Raw genomic sequence first — 14879 nt, forward strand, 5'->3', positions numbered from 1 at the left:
GCTTTCGGTTAGTATATATCTAATTGTACGGTCACACTCCGTGAACGAATTTAGTTATTCAATACTTATGCTATGGAATACTTAAGCCATTTAGGAGCGATTACGATATAGACTACCGGTGGCTGGACCGGCACCTAGTCTATAGCTCTGTTCACAGTCGCGGCACTTTTATGAGACTCAGATATATTAGAAAATGATGTAAAAATACTAATTCATGTGTATACTTAACGAGCTAAGGAGATATTAAATTTCCGACCCGATTCATAAAGTCACTGACCAAAAGCATTAACATGTCAGGTCGCCGCCGTAAAAACTATAATAAGAATATATGCTGTGGCTGTAAAAAGTGTTAGTAGAATCAAAAACTATAATCAGTAGCATGCTGGGGTAGCACGCAGTCAGTTTCACGGTCTGTTCTTCAAATGTACTTTTGGGTGTATTTCTAATTATCAAGTTTTTACATACCTTGACGACGAGTAGGACCTGGATCTGGACCGCGAAGACCTCGAGCGCGACCGCGACCTCGATCGTGAACGCGACGACTTCCCGCGCGACCGCGACTTGTTCCTCGACCGCGACTTATCACGCGATCGCGACTTCGACCTCGATTTCCCGCGTGATCTGGACTTGGATCTCGACTTGTCACGCGATCGGGACTTGCGTGATCTAGATTTAGACCTCGACTTGCCGCGCGATCTCGATTTTGACCGTGACGAGCGCCAACCGGATGATCTTGACCAACTCCTACGAGAACCACTACGCTTTCGAACTTCTTTCCTACGTTCCTCTGGAGAACTCTCTATATTCAAAGGACTTTTGTCCTTTTTAGGTTCAGGCTCCTTTACTTCCTTCGCGACCTCTTTGGGCTTCTCAGGAGACTTCTGTTCAGGAGTCGGAGTACGTTTAGTTGCGAGCGGCGGTTCCGAGCGGGATGTGGTCGCTTCTTCGTCGCGTCGCCGCTCCATGGAAGCTTTGGCTTTTTGAGCTAATCGCAGTTTCAAGTCGTGGAATTCTTGTAAGTCAAGTTCGTTTTGTCTGGCACGCTCGTCGGGCGGCAACGTATCGCCGTCGCCGCCATCGCCGCTTTCACTCGAAGAGCTTCTCAAGCAAACAGCAGTGGGCTTGACGTTGGAGGTTTTCTTTTTGTCCGGGACTCGGATGTATTTTCGTTTGTCTTTCTCCGGTAACTGGTCTATAATATCACGGTAACGTTCGGGGCTTCTTCTCGCCGGCGAGTAGCTGAGGCTGGATGTGCTGCGGCTGCGATTTCGCGATCTAGATTTGCGTTCTCGCCGCTCGCGTTCGCGGGAGCGCTCATGGTTCTCCTTCTTCTCTCTATCTCTGTTTACAGTTTTGGGGGGAGATTTTCGTTCGACGGACTTTCTGAACTCTCTGCGTCTATCTCTGACGGGGGAGCGCGACGGCGGCCGCCGGCGGCGGTCGGGGCTGGGTGACCGCCGCCGCTCCGGGGTCGGTGACCTCCGGCGCGCGCTTGGGGTCGGTGACCTCCGCCGCGAGCTCGGAGAAGGTGACCTTCTCGACCGACTGCGCTCGCGCTTGTTCTCCACGGGTTTCACTACGCTCTTGTACTTATCCGCCTTCTTAGGGGATGGCGATCGTTTCCTCCTGTAGTCTGGGCTCGGACTTCGTCGCCGCTCCCTTTGTGGGGACGGGCTTCTGTCTTTGTAATATCTCGATTTGTCTTTAGCTTTATTTGACTTTTTCTGTTCGTCCTCAGATTCTGAAGACGAGGCGTGCCTTTCCGGTCTCGAGTTTTTGTAAGATTTTGCGGGTTCCTTCCTATCTTTGTTCCGGTTTTTAGGTGAACGGTCTCGCTCCGGTGATGGCGACCGTTTATCTTGAGAGGGCGATCTCTTTCTGCGATGATTTTTGTCCTCGTAGCTCTCTCGGTTTCTCCGTGGCTCCTCGTAGTTCTCTCTGTTTCTGCGCGGTTCTTCGTAATTCTTCTTTCTCGGCTCTTCTTCTAAACGCTCATGATTATTCCTTCTTTTATCATTTCTATCTTCCTTTCTCCCATATGACTCCTCGCGTTCCTCTCTTCTTTTCTTTCTATAATTAGGCGATTCGCTCCGCTGCCGCCTGTCTCTAATTTCTGGGCTTTCTCGGCGTCTGTTCGGTGCTTTTTCCTTTCTGTAATAGTTATCTTTTCTGTCATCTCTGTTCCTATCGGGGGAGTCGCTTTTTCGTCTACGTTTCTCAGTCGGTGAGCCGCTGTGATCGCGACGTTTCTTTGGTTTCTCTACTCGTTCTTGGGACTCGTTGGACGATGAGCGATCTCTACGGTTGCGCTTGGGTACCCGTTTCTCTGAGCCTTCTCTTGATGGTTCTCTGCGATTGTCTATTTTAGTGACATAAGACTTATGTCTGTGCTGCGGCGAGGCCTGACGCTCCGGGCTTTCGTCTTTCCTTCTAGATTCACTTCTTTTCCTTTGCGGTTCATCTCGTTTGTCATATTTCCTGTTTTTATCTTCACGGTCTTTGTTTCTGTGATTCTCGTTTTCTCTGTCGTTTGTATCTTCCCACTTCTTTTCTTTAGAAGCTTTCTTGTTTTTCACTGGCGAGCTGTAATGCAAATTACGTTATTGTTTTAGCTGTTTACGAAATACACACTTAAGTGTTTAATCAGGTGACCAATGTTCCTACTGCAATATTGACTACATTCGATCAATACATACTAAAAATTTCCAAAAAACTTCTTATTGTTTATTTAGTCTGACTATTTATCATTGTGTATGTGAACAAGTGGACATACATACAAATGCTTTAGTAAGGGAAGTATACTTTTGATTTATTATAGTCTGTGACTTAATATTCCACCTTGTACAAGTGTGAAATTAAAACATGCAGCTTATTTATGCCATTAAACTATAATAAATGGATTTATTTATCAGAAATTTTCTCCAATTTGTGGTGGAAATTAAACCCAGCGTGCCTGGATTTAAGCGAATATATGCACTCTAATCATTGAAAGGCTCAAATAGTTGCATTAATTGCAGAACATTTCAATGTTGAGTTATTCAGTGGTAGAAAATTTAGAGAACCGGTATTTTATTTTGGCATTTGCTGAAGCCTGCTGATTGTTGATTTTGAACACTTTGATATTAAAGGTGCTCCAAACATTGAATAAATTTGGTATTTTATAATGTTATCCTTGTTAAGCTTGTCTGTTGCTAGAATTTTGTAACTGTTCACCATTTCCAGTTATTAATTTTCATTTAGGAACGTAAAATGCCCGAGGTTTGAAAGGTTAACCCTTTAAACGCCGCGCCTATCGTGCGCAACCCGTCGAGAACCTTGTCGAAATGCGCGAAGGCTGTCGATAGGGGGCTGTAGCCGCGTGGGCTTTTAAATAAATTTAATTTTTTTTCTTAAAATTTTTCATTTTTTTTTAAACATTAGGGGACATCTTACACTAATCGATTTGCCCCAAACTAAGCAAAGCTTGAACTATGGGTATTAGGGCGACGATATACACATACTTATATAAGTACATAGAAAACATCCATGACTCGGGAACAAATAAAACACAGATAAAATAAATTCCCTTTCCGGGATTTGAACCCAGAACCTTCATAGCATTGGCTTCACTACGCACTAGGCCAGGCCGGTCGTCAAAAGGTTAAACAATGTTGTAAATCGTTATATTACTGCTTTAAGGAAACTATAGTTTTCACTTACCTTTCTCTGGTAGAGGGCTGGCTGCTGCCGCGACGTCTTGAACTCGACTTTTTCTGTTTAAATCCAACGACAAATGGTGAATAATCATCGCAATAGAAAACTGACATCCAACACCGGTGCCAATACAAGAAGTCTATAGTGGTAGGTATGTAAAGGCAAATCAAATCTCTCGCACACACGAGATATTCGTAGATTCTTCAATGAAAAAGCGAATCACAAAAATCGTCTAATGAAGAGTTTTCAGAATTAAAATAATATACCACTGTTACACATGCACTCTAAATAACCATTTATAAAATTAATAGACAAAAAATAATAATTAATACTAAAATAAATGTAAGCTATCATGTAAGCAAGTATAAATGAAATGTATAAAATGTTTTGTAGAATGTTTAGTTATTATTTTATCCTTCATTCTCATGAAACAATAAATAAAATAAAATATATATAAATGGTATTTGTAAAATGGTTCGATTCTTGGCACCAGTGCGAGTGAGATAGATATAATATTAGTAACACAATTACAATGTCAACATTTAGTATTAATATAGGTAATTAAAATACATAAATACATAGACACAAAATCAAATGGTAATAACACTTCGGAAACGTACCTTATTTAACAAACGGTGGTGGTATTGTATACCATTTAAACATGTGGAGCATCCTTAATTAGTTTTGGGTAAATGAGAAGAGGGAGAATGTTATGGATTAGTTACATTTTCACATTCAATCACAGGGCAGGGCGGTCGTCGCACGGAAACGTGTCGGGTCCGGTCGGGTCCGGTCGGGCCGGCGGCGGCACGGCCGCCATGCGAGGGCGGAGCGGACACGCTTCCGTGGCGCGAGCGCCGCGCGGACAATATAGAACCACCATCTGTTTAAAGGACTACGCACACCATGCAAGTAACTGTGCACTCTAGGACCCGCAAGCACCCGCTCGAGCGTTAATCACAGATGTTAACTCGAATGCGTTACCGATTGGCACGGAATACGTATTTTAGTATTCACCTAACATAGTGTTTACTGAGTGTTATTGTTTTGATATACTTACAGTATACGTTATTTCTTCAGATAAAGATGGCTATCCTATGAAATGATGCACAGTTAAACAGATAATTTTTACTGTCTATTTCTTGTATTTACAGAAAATAAACTAAAAAATGAAGTATGTAGGAAGACATAAACCACATTCACAAAATCAGATATTCCCCCGTAACAGTTAGAGCTTGAAGTGTGGGCACCATAGCTAAGAGATAAAGCTTGGGGGATAGAGCGCAACTGAATTTCGTGATAGCTACGTTTGGTTCTGTAACTATTGCAAAAGTAACAAGAAAGAGGGCGGTGTAAGGAGATATTTAAGAAAAATAAAAAGTGACGCCCAAATTCATATGCAGAGGATGGTGCGAAGTATTTTATAGAAGATCCCTTCAAGTCAATGTTTGAAAGATAATAGGGGAAATGGTACATCAGCTATTCGGGGGTCTTGAAGCTAGGGGATGAGGTGTGTGTGGGGCCCAGTGAGTCTAGACAGGACACGTGTGAAAGTATTCTCAAAATTCAAACATCAATTTCCCAAGTCCCATAGTAATATCAATTTTAACCAACATTGTTAGAACACTTTATGTTCGAAGATTATGTTTTACATTGTATAATTTTTACTGTATATCTTTTAAATAAAAGTAATAATAGTTATTCAAAAACGTTCAACTCAATCCCACCTAACAAAGTGAATTATTTTGGCAGTAAGTTACTACAATAGCCTTTTAAAAGACAATCGTAATTAAAAATCACTAAAAACAGTTCTTAAATCCATAATGCACAAGTTGGATTTTCTCAATACTGCTTGATTGCAAGTTGTTAAAATCTATAATTACACTAGCAAAGATAAAAAATAAGCACGGAAAAATATTAATACATGATTATTTACCAAAATGTTCAAAACATGGACTTAGTGTTGACTTGCTTAAGTCGAATGTAGGGATCCACTGATTGCCACGAAACGTTTTTAAACAAATCAGCTCGAACTCGTCCTTCAATTCCTACTTATTTATAAACTGAAGTAGGTGTCAAATACGAAAGAAAAAGTGCTCAAGTCCACCTGTGGTCAGCCGGAATCGAACCGGCGTCTTCAACTTACGTGACTAACGTCCTGACCACTAGACTATGGCTACGGCGGTACCCTTCCCAAATTCTCTAATATATGCTATCTAAGGCTCCTCATCTTCCCAGAACGTTTCCAATAGCAACACAAAACATAATCTTCGATGGTGGCGGGCGGGCAGAGTCAAGTAACAATTACCTTCTTCTTCCTGCGTTTGTCGTCGTCGGAGCTGTCGTGCGACTCGCTGGAGTCGCTGTCGCTGGAGCTCTCAGAGTCGGGGGATTTGGAGCGCTTCTTCTTTTTCTTGCCGTCTTGCCTGGGGGGATAGAATTGGTGTAAATAGAATGATAGGTATTGTAGGTGTGAATTAATTTATGGGCGTTTTCAGTTTATTTACGGTCCCATATTGGGATACCCTCCTACAATTTAGGAAGGATTTAAATCTTCTCAGGTCAGAGGTGTAGGTTTAGAGCCGGCGTAGCTTTATTTGACGTTCATAAGCGCATTGTAATATGCCTACTTGGAACATAAACTATCTTTATCTTTACTTGTTTGAATCACATTTCACGGCTTATTAAGATCAGTGGAACAAAAAATGAAATGCCATTCGATTTCAAATCTTACCAGTAGAAGATAGAATGTTAAATGCGATAGCATTTCCATTTGAGTTGTGGAGTTGTGCCACTGTTCACGATAAGCAACGATTTATTAACTTTCATTTTATGACAAAATATATCAATAAGGTGTTAAGGTGTATTGGAATAATTTCAACAGCAGAATAATTTTGAAAATCCATATAATCTACTAATCTAGCACTTGATACTTTGGCAATACGTACGCTGCTGCAGCGCTTACCAAGGCATCTTGCGTACCGTTACTACAGTAGAAAGTGCTTCTAGATTAGAAGATAACTACTTTTACAATAATATATATCGCCTTATAAAACAAAGTCCCCAGCCGCGTCTATCTGTGTGTATCTTTGCGATAATCACAAATACTACAGAACGGATTTTCAAGCAGTTTTCACTTATGAATGGAGTAATTCTTGAGGAAGGTTGAGGTGTATAATTTGTTAAGGTTTTGTGTAAATCGTGCGAAGGGCGGAGCGGGTCGCTAATTATTAAAATAATATTATTAGCCTTTTTAAAATTTACTCCGCTTCAGAAATTATCCCAAATGCAAGGTCTTTAAGTCTAAATGGGGCTTAACTTTAACTTTGTGACAAAATATAATATGGCACCTTTACATTGACTTATTTTTACCACAATCCGGCCTTTAATGTATTATAATTAAACGAAAACGCCCATGGAAAGGATAACACAGATGAAATGTTGGTGGCAGATAAACAATTTAAGCACATGTTTCTAAGTTGCATCTTTGTCATTGTTTATATAATGTATATCAATGACATAAATGCCACCATAACTACTTATCACAAAGTCAAACTTCAAAACTCAACTTCTTTACCTAAACCCAATGCTTGGGATAACTTCGAAAGTGGGGTAATTTCAGAAACTACCCTACTAAACCAGAAGGACTTCATACATTAGCACTTACGCTGTAGATCGTGTCATTCACGAAGATGCGTGCCTTGACTCGTAATACCATGTTATTAAAGGTTAAATTTGACAAATCTGCGCGCATCGTGGCTGACACGAACTATACTGTAACGCTTACCAAGGCATCTTGTTTACTTACAGCAGAAAATGTTTCTAGTTTAGTACACTTGTTATTTTCAAGATTACCCCGTTTTCGAAATTCACCCAATGTACTTTAAAACCACCAGAGGCCGGAATTTTCGTAGCAATTATGAATTGTCATAGTGACTTATTATTTATCGATTTTACCTGAATTAAATCGATATATTACACTAGTACATACTCTTTCTATTTACAAATAGATGTTTGACTCTATAAAAACCAGATAGCATGAATAAAATGATGACTATCTTAACTATCTATTTCTATAAGGGTTATCCCTTAATTGCATCACACGAATTTCCAGTTTTTTTACCCCCTCCCCCTCCTTGTCACACTTGGTCACATTAGGCAAACCCCTCCCCCCCTGATGTGACGTCACATTTTTCGAATTAGGTATTATTAATATTTTATCAAATTATTTTTGATAAAATAAATATTAGTAATTTTATGACACAAAACCGATTAGGAAAGAAAATTAAACGAATATCGTTCCAAAAACTCATCACATACGAATAAAAAATTAAAAAAAAAAAACGATTACTGATGATTTTTTAAAGTGACGTCACAAAGTTTGTGACTCTCCCTCCCTCTTGTCACATTATCTTGACCCCCCCCCCCACCCCTAAACGTGTGATGTAATTAATGGATGATCCCTAATTAATAGATTATAGAGAAACTAAATAAATGGAACACTTGTTAGCACTAAAACAGACTTTAAACATGAAATTAAAAAAAAGTCTAATCTGAATTGATTAAATGTGAAATTAACTATTAATGTTCATAGTTATCCTTGCATATCTCTATTTCACATTTCCAACAACTCAAAAGTTATCTGGAACCGATTACTTTTTAGCGATAATGCCGCCTGTTGTTTACTTCTACTTTTAATCTTCTTTAATATATCTGAAGTAGATAAATGAGAAGCTACTATGACAATTCAAAATTGCCACGAAAGTTCCGGCCTCTGTATAAAACATTTTGTGCTAAAATAATTTCAGATCAGAGGATACTCCGACATGCTATCTTATCATAAGAAATAGGTAAAACAGAGGCTAGGTTAATTTATACCTTTTGGCTTCAAAATAAACATAGAATATAAATAAATGTTATTATTTTATATAAATAAATGTAATTTCAAGTTATCGTAAAAACAAGCGCAAACTAAAATTCACAACATGATTTTTTACAGTAGACAAAGTAACGACGATGTTTGAACATAATTATATAATGAATATGAATTTTCGTTTGTGCTTGATTTGTAGTTATGGTTATTGCTCAAAATCTACCGCGATTATCGCTATAATATTAAATTAATATTTCTCACATTTACCATACCTACGTATGAAATCCCATAACATTTTTCTCTCGCTGAAATTAGCAAATATATCGGCTAAGTACATTTAAAAAAGAGGATAGTATTTAATATCCAGTCAAATATACTCTAAAATACTTGCCTCTTCGATAGCGGCAACATAACCTGCCTGGGTTGAAAAATCTTCAATATTATAATTATAGACATGCAATAAAACATAACAATAGTAAAAGATATTTGACAAATAAACTTACTTTTCTTTTTTGTTTTTCTTAGATTTTTTCTTCTTTATTTTCTTTGTTTCAGGCGATGTGCTGTAAACACAAAAGCGTCGATGAACAATTGAGTGGATAAATAATGTAACTGTCAACTACAATTGTTTTGGTATGATGTGGCAACTCTATTGAATTTTCCTGTCACTTGTCAAAGGAAACTTGATTAATTACTTATAATTTATGAAGCGTCACCACACGTCATATGCTGCTATAATAAAATTTATTAATACTGCCATATAACATTTACATATTTTTACAGATATGTAAAGTTGGTTGGAAAGTGCTATTAAGACAGAAGCTGATGCTGCCTCGTCATCTGACGCTATGGCTATTATTTCAACAAAGGCACGACGTCAAAGTAATAATTTTGTATAATGTGTGTCTCGTATCAAAACGAATAATAATTTGTACGTCCCGTACCAAAACCACCTGAATGATAAATGTATGTCAAGTTTAAGTTTCCGATTTAGGTCATGAGGTGACATGGCAGCCTATTAATTAACTAGTGTGAATGCAGCCATTACCTTCGTTTCTTTTTCTTCTTGGGCGGCTGCGGGCGCTCCTCGCGCTCGTGGCTGGGTGTGCGCACGAGCGGGTACCTCGCTGCGTGCTCGCGCGCGCGCCGCTCCGGGTCCAGGCTGGAGCCCTCCACGAAGCGCGGCGAGATGCCGAACGCGTCGCGCAGCCGCGCGTTCTTCGCCTGCTGCGCCTCCGCCACCGCGTGCGTTTCGCGCACACTGAGGACAAACGAGTCAGTCAGGACGGCTGAGACGAACAGCTGACAGCTTTGCAATTAGGTATTAATAAATGTGCCGATAGCTCCCAAAAATTAGAATGACAGGTCAAAGTGCTAGAAGTGAACAGCTATTTTGAAAAATAATATTATTGCTTAAGCACCATGACCTATTTAGCATTATTCAATGAATGGAATAATTGGTAGAACGTGACATGTCATTTGTGTCTGAGACCTATAATTAAGTAAATTGCAGTTAATCTATTGATGATAAACGTGTTACGAGTATACACAATTGAAAACAACCTACAATTGACGCATGTTTTGTTATCTATATGGAAGTATTCCTAATAAAGCTTTAAACAAGACTAACGAATATTTACCTGAGCAGCACCTAAGTGCGCTAGAAATGGGGAAACATTAAAATAATTTAACATACTTAATCCATACTGATAAGTTTGTAATAAAACGAAGCATATCACAATAACCAAGCGTTGGCTACAAACGAGTATGAAATCGTTTAATTTCCAATCAAGTCGATAGCGCGCTTTCCATTAACGATTAGGCTGACGCCTGCAACCTACATGCTAGTGATCGATAAAATGCACACCTTATGACGGACCGCATGGACTTCCTCTCCTCGTCATTGGAGAGACAGACCTGCAAATTATCGTTATAATTGCGTTCGGCTGCGGCACAGCCGCAGCGGCAGCAGCAGGTGCCACGCAGGCCCGCGAGCAGAGTGCGGAGCGCCGGCTCGAGCACATCGGCCGCGTGCGAAGGCCCCTGAGTCTCCGGCGGCGGCGGTAAGGCTTCCGGTAAAGGTTCGTGCGACGCCGCTCGCGGCCGCCCGCCTCGCCCCGGCGCGACGACCGCTTGGAACGTCCCGCGCCATAGCCTCTCGAAAACTACTCTATTTGTATTTTGTTCGCGACGCGATCCCCTGCCCCTTTGCATACTTAAAACTAGTGGAAGACTTGGTTTCTTAAGCTAAAGAGACTTATTAATCTAATGGAAGACTTGCGTGATTGCGGGGGCCGGGTACGTGAGAGCGGCCGGCGACGGGCCGGCGGCGCTACTGCGGGCGCCGCGCGCAGCCTGCGCAAACAGGATCTCCGCTCGACGCACAAAGGGAGCACTCCCCTTTTACCCCGACGGGAAAACACTCATTATTTTCCCCGCTTAGGAATTTTCGCAAACGATGAGGTGTTTTAAGCGTCTTTGGCAGAGGAAATTTGGTTAAAAACGCGCTAAGTAGCAGCATGTCGTTCTTTGTGCTAATAACATGTTTATCGCATTATTTTCTCTTTAAACTAATTTTAAAATACTTCAAGCCTTTTTGTCCCATTTGTAATAGACTAATCGATTTGAATGCGGACTCGTAGATTACCTTTAATGTAAAATCACTTACTTTTATAGTTACACGCGTAGTAATCAATGATCACGATAACTTGTTTGTAAGCTTTAATCGAATATTCTTACTTTCAATTGCGACACTTTTATAATGCATAAGTTTTATTCAAAACCGTACGAAGTAAATTATGTATTTGTGAATTGCCTTCACCTACATTTTATTACATAAATAATAACGGATTAAACTGTCTAACATTATTTCTATCAAGGTACTAATATGATTTATAACATGAATGGCGTGCAGAACGTTCTGCAGCGAATGGCAATGTGGCGTAAACTATATTTAATACATATGTTCATTTAGTCAGTTCACATGCTATTTTATTTATTTATAAGATTATTTACGACACCTGGAAATTCTGTAATTTATACAAAATTTAAGCTACCTTGAAGAAACTTTTTAATCAATCTTTTAGTTGGCTGTAGAATTTAAACTGAAGGAAAAAAACGCTAAAATTAATTTCTTGACATGTTACATGTTGTGAACGAGAGTGACCTCAATTTGCGGTGCATGCCTACCTCACGAAGTGTCCGTCCGTCTGGCAGCACTTCATAAATCGGAACACGTAGACATTTTCATATTTTCATACAGCATAGAGTGTCTTCTATATTGTCACTTAAACCATTGATATGTCAATCCGTCTAAGCTTTTTAGGGTTCTTTAGTCAACTAGGAACCCTTATTACGCTTACTGAGCGTAAGCGTGAGCGAGATGGATGCGAGTGCTCGGGACCGCAGATATGATGTTTTGAATTTTAATTTGTTGTAAGTTTTAACAAAAAAAAAGTAATCGATAATTAGCATTTAGAAGCAATTTTCATATTTTTTGCTTATGTGCGTAAATTGTTACAAATTTTTAAAGTGCGTTTTAGAATTATGATCGTGATTTTTATCGAGTGAAAGTCAAAAACACAGGATTCGAAACGATAAAACCACTATAGAAAATCCTCAAGATTGCTAATTACATTGTTGGCAACCATATTGTGATCTAAAAAAGCGGTAAGATTTTAAAAGAAGCTCTTTGAACCTACAGCACCTTAATAAATAATAATATAATAAATAAATACTATCCCACGGTAAGCTCAAGAAGGCTTGTGTTACCGGGATTCGAACCCAGGACCAACGGCTTCATAGGCATGATCACTACCAACTAGGCCAGACCGGTCGTCATTAATGGTGGTGCACTCTCCTATAATGAGGTATAGGCGCGGTGATAGCATGGCTGCCAACCTTAATTAGGGATAACTAACATTCAGCTGTCTGTCCGTTACAGTTAAAACGTTGCGTGATTAAAACGCTTAATGCTGAATAACATTAGTCGGCAAAATCAAGGGAATTAATTAGCTTCAACACGTGGTTGTTAGGGTGTCCCTTATTTTACGATTTGCAGAAAATAATAACATACCCCCTAAATCGGTTTTTTTTTTATCTTAAAACAATCTGAAAATAAATTTCAAGTCATTCCTGTAACTAATCCGTGCCGGCATTCATGCGATTTTCCCATGCAATGTATGAAAATGAATAAAAATTTTTTCCTTTTCATTCTTTTTTTCGTATCAAATGCGTTTACTATTGCCGTATAAACATTATGTCACAAAAAATCTCGATGTGAACAGAAAACCAATAAAAAATATTAAATTACCGTCTGACCAAATTTTTCCATAGTAATTTGTATGGGAATTTCAGATGCAATTCGACACGGGTTCCTGTTACAGTGTTCCTTAAGTTCCTTTTCAGGGTGTTTTGGGATAGCATCATTATATTTAGAGGATATGCGTTGCTACATTTTAAAATCGCAAAATAAGGGACACCCTAGCTTTTGTGGTTTTATTCCATTACGAAACAAACCACCAGTTTCGCTTACCTACTGTTGACGCTAATCTATTATAATTACTGAAAATGTATTACAGCTATTTCCGGTCCGTTAATTTTTTAAGTCAAGCTATATAAAATACTGTGTGATATCATTTGATATTTAGTAGTCGCTTTTCGGTGAAGGAAAACATCGTGAGGAAACAGGACTAATCCCAATATATCCCAGGCCTAGTTTAGAAGGTCAGATGGCAGTCGCTTTCGCAAGGACTAGCCTACGCCAATTCTTGGGATTAGTTAGCTAACGGACCTCAGGCTCCCTTGTGCCGTGGCAAGAAGCCGGGACAACGCGAGGAAGAAGAAGAGGTTATTTGTTGCATTCTTTCGGTGTAAAAAATGATCCGGTAATTAGTCCGGTTTCCTCACGATGTTTTCCTTCACCGAAAAGCGACTGGTAAATATAAAAATGATATTTCGTACATAAGTTCCGAAAAACTCATTGGTAATGAGCCCGGGTTTGAACCCGCGACCTCCGGATTGCAAGTCGAACGCTTTTACCGCTAGGCCACCAGCAGAATGCTACAAATACCTATAATAATGAATCGCACTGTGAACTACGTTTACCCGTAATCTGTCTTAGTGAAATCTATTGAACCTGTAGGTATACATTATTTAAATATGATTAGAATACTTCTGATAGAGATATGGGACAGATTTGGCACGATAATATTGGATAACTCAGGTTAAACAACCAAAATAATTAAGTGTTTTTTTCTTTTTGAATAATATTTACTATTAGCACAGTAGTTAGAACTCGTGAATTGTAACTAGACTCAATGTTTCAAGACGTAGATACACATGATATATCTTAGAATACAAATATTTCAAACTAAACACATTGTTGTACTGAAAAATATATAAATATTATCGTCAAGCGAACATTTCTAGGCCAATCGTTTCCGGCATGGCACACATACGTCAGATGAGTTATATATTGCCTATTCGAAACAACAGACATCACATAACAATGTATTAAATTTACAGGTTTATGTGGAATTCGTAAATTATATGAACCAGTTTTAGTTTGGACAGCTGTCTGTTAAAACGGGGTACTGAAATTAAATTAATGGCGGTAAGCTTAGGACACCTAAATACCGCGTTATATGATGCCTAATAATATGTGTTGTAACATGTATGAAGTAAGTTTAAAACTAATATTGAACCCACACAACATTTCATTAATACGGTACCGGCCAATAATATATCACGTTTGTGTGTTTTTGTATGAACGTGTATAGATAGAGTAAACAATATAGGTTAGTTTGTAGATTGCATATTTTATACAAACATATGTTGAATACTGCAATGAAATACTGTGAATTACAATAGGAGACTCAGCATATTACTAAAAAAGCTCTAATAAAGAATGAAATTGACATACATTAAAACAAAAAACCTCTATAAAAAAATCGCTGGCACAAGGTACTACTACTAGATTAGGTACTTCGTATCGATATTTTCAGACGTGACCGTACCTAAAGTAGTGAGGTGGAAGTTACTCACAAATATAAGAAAAAAGTTATACCGTAGGAACATGGAGGTGATATATTATTTTTTTATTTGACGACCGGTTTGGCCTAGTGGGTAGTGACCCTGCCTACGAAGCTGATGGTCCCGGGTTCAAATCCTGGTAAGTGCATTTATTCGTGTGATGAGCATGGATATTTATTCCTGAGTCATGGGTGTTTTCTATGTATTTAAGTATTTATAAATTATATATATCATTGTCTAAGTACCCTCAACACAAGTCTTATTGAGCTTACTGTGGTAC

At 38.9% G+C, this 14879-nt stretch overlaps 1 protein-coding gene across 12 annotated transcripts in view; it reads right to left on the reverse strand.

The window, feature by feature from the left end:
* The window catches only part of LOC133521599 (serine/arginine repetitive matrix protein 2), a 42512-nt gene that overhangs the window by 8369 nt on the left and 19264 nt on the right, over positions 1 to 14879 (reverse strand). For 3 of the 12 annotated variants that reach the window (XM_061856641.1, XM_061856639.1, XM_061856644.1), the window contains exons 1-8: positions 10434 to 10993; positions 9615 to 9827; positions 9070 to 9129; positions 8958 to 8984; positions 8839 to 8871; positions 6002 to 6119; positions 3700 to 3752; positions 466 to 2583 (exon numbers count right to left, since the gene is read on the reverse strand). In XM_061856641.1, the coding sequence (XP_061712625.1) occupies positions 466 to 2583; positions 3700 to 3752; positions 6002 to 6119; positions 8839 to 8871; positions 8958 to 8984; positions 9070 to 9129; positions 9615 to 9827; positions 10434 to 10780 (2969 nt within the window). In that variant the 5' untranslated portion in view covers positions 10781 to 10993. Of the gene's footprint in view, positions 1 to 465; positions 2584 to 3699; positions 3753 to 6001; positions 6120 to 8838; positions 8872 to 8957; positions 8985 to 9069; positions 9130 to 9614; positions 9828 to 10433; positions 10994 to 14879 lie in introns of those variants that run through there. The other 9 variants (XM_061856640.1, XM_061856648.1, XM_061856651.1 and 6 more) reach the window with 6 other exon arrangements.

The sequence above is a fragment of the Cydia pomonella genome, chromosome 9 (assembly GCF_033807575.1).
Source record: "Cydia pomonella isolate Wapato2018A chromosome 9, ilCydPomo1, whole genome shotgun sequence".
In the NCBI taxonomy this organism is placed as follows: domain Eukaryota; kingdom Metazoa; phylum Arthropoda; class Insecta; order Lepidoptera; family Tortricidae; genus Cydia; species Cydia pomonella.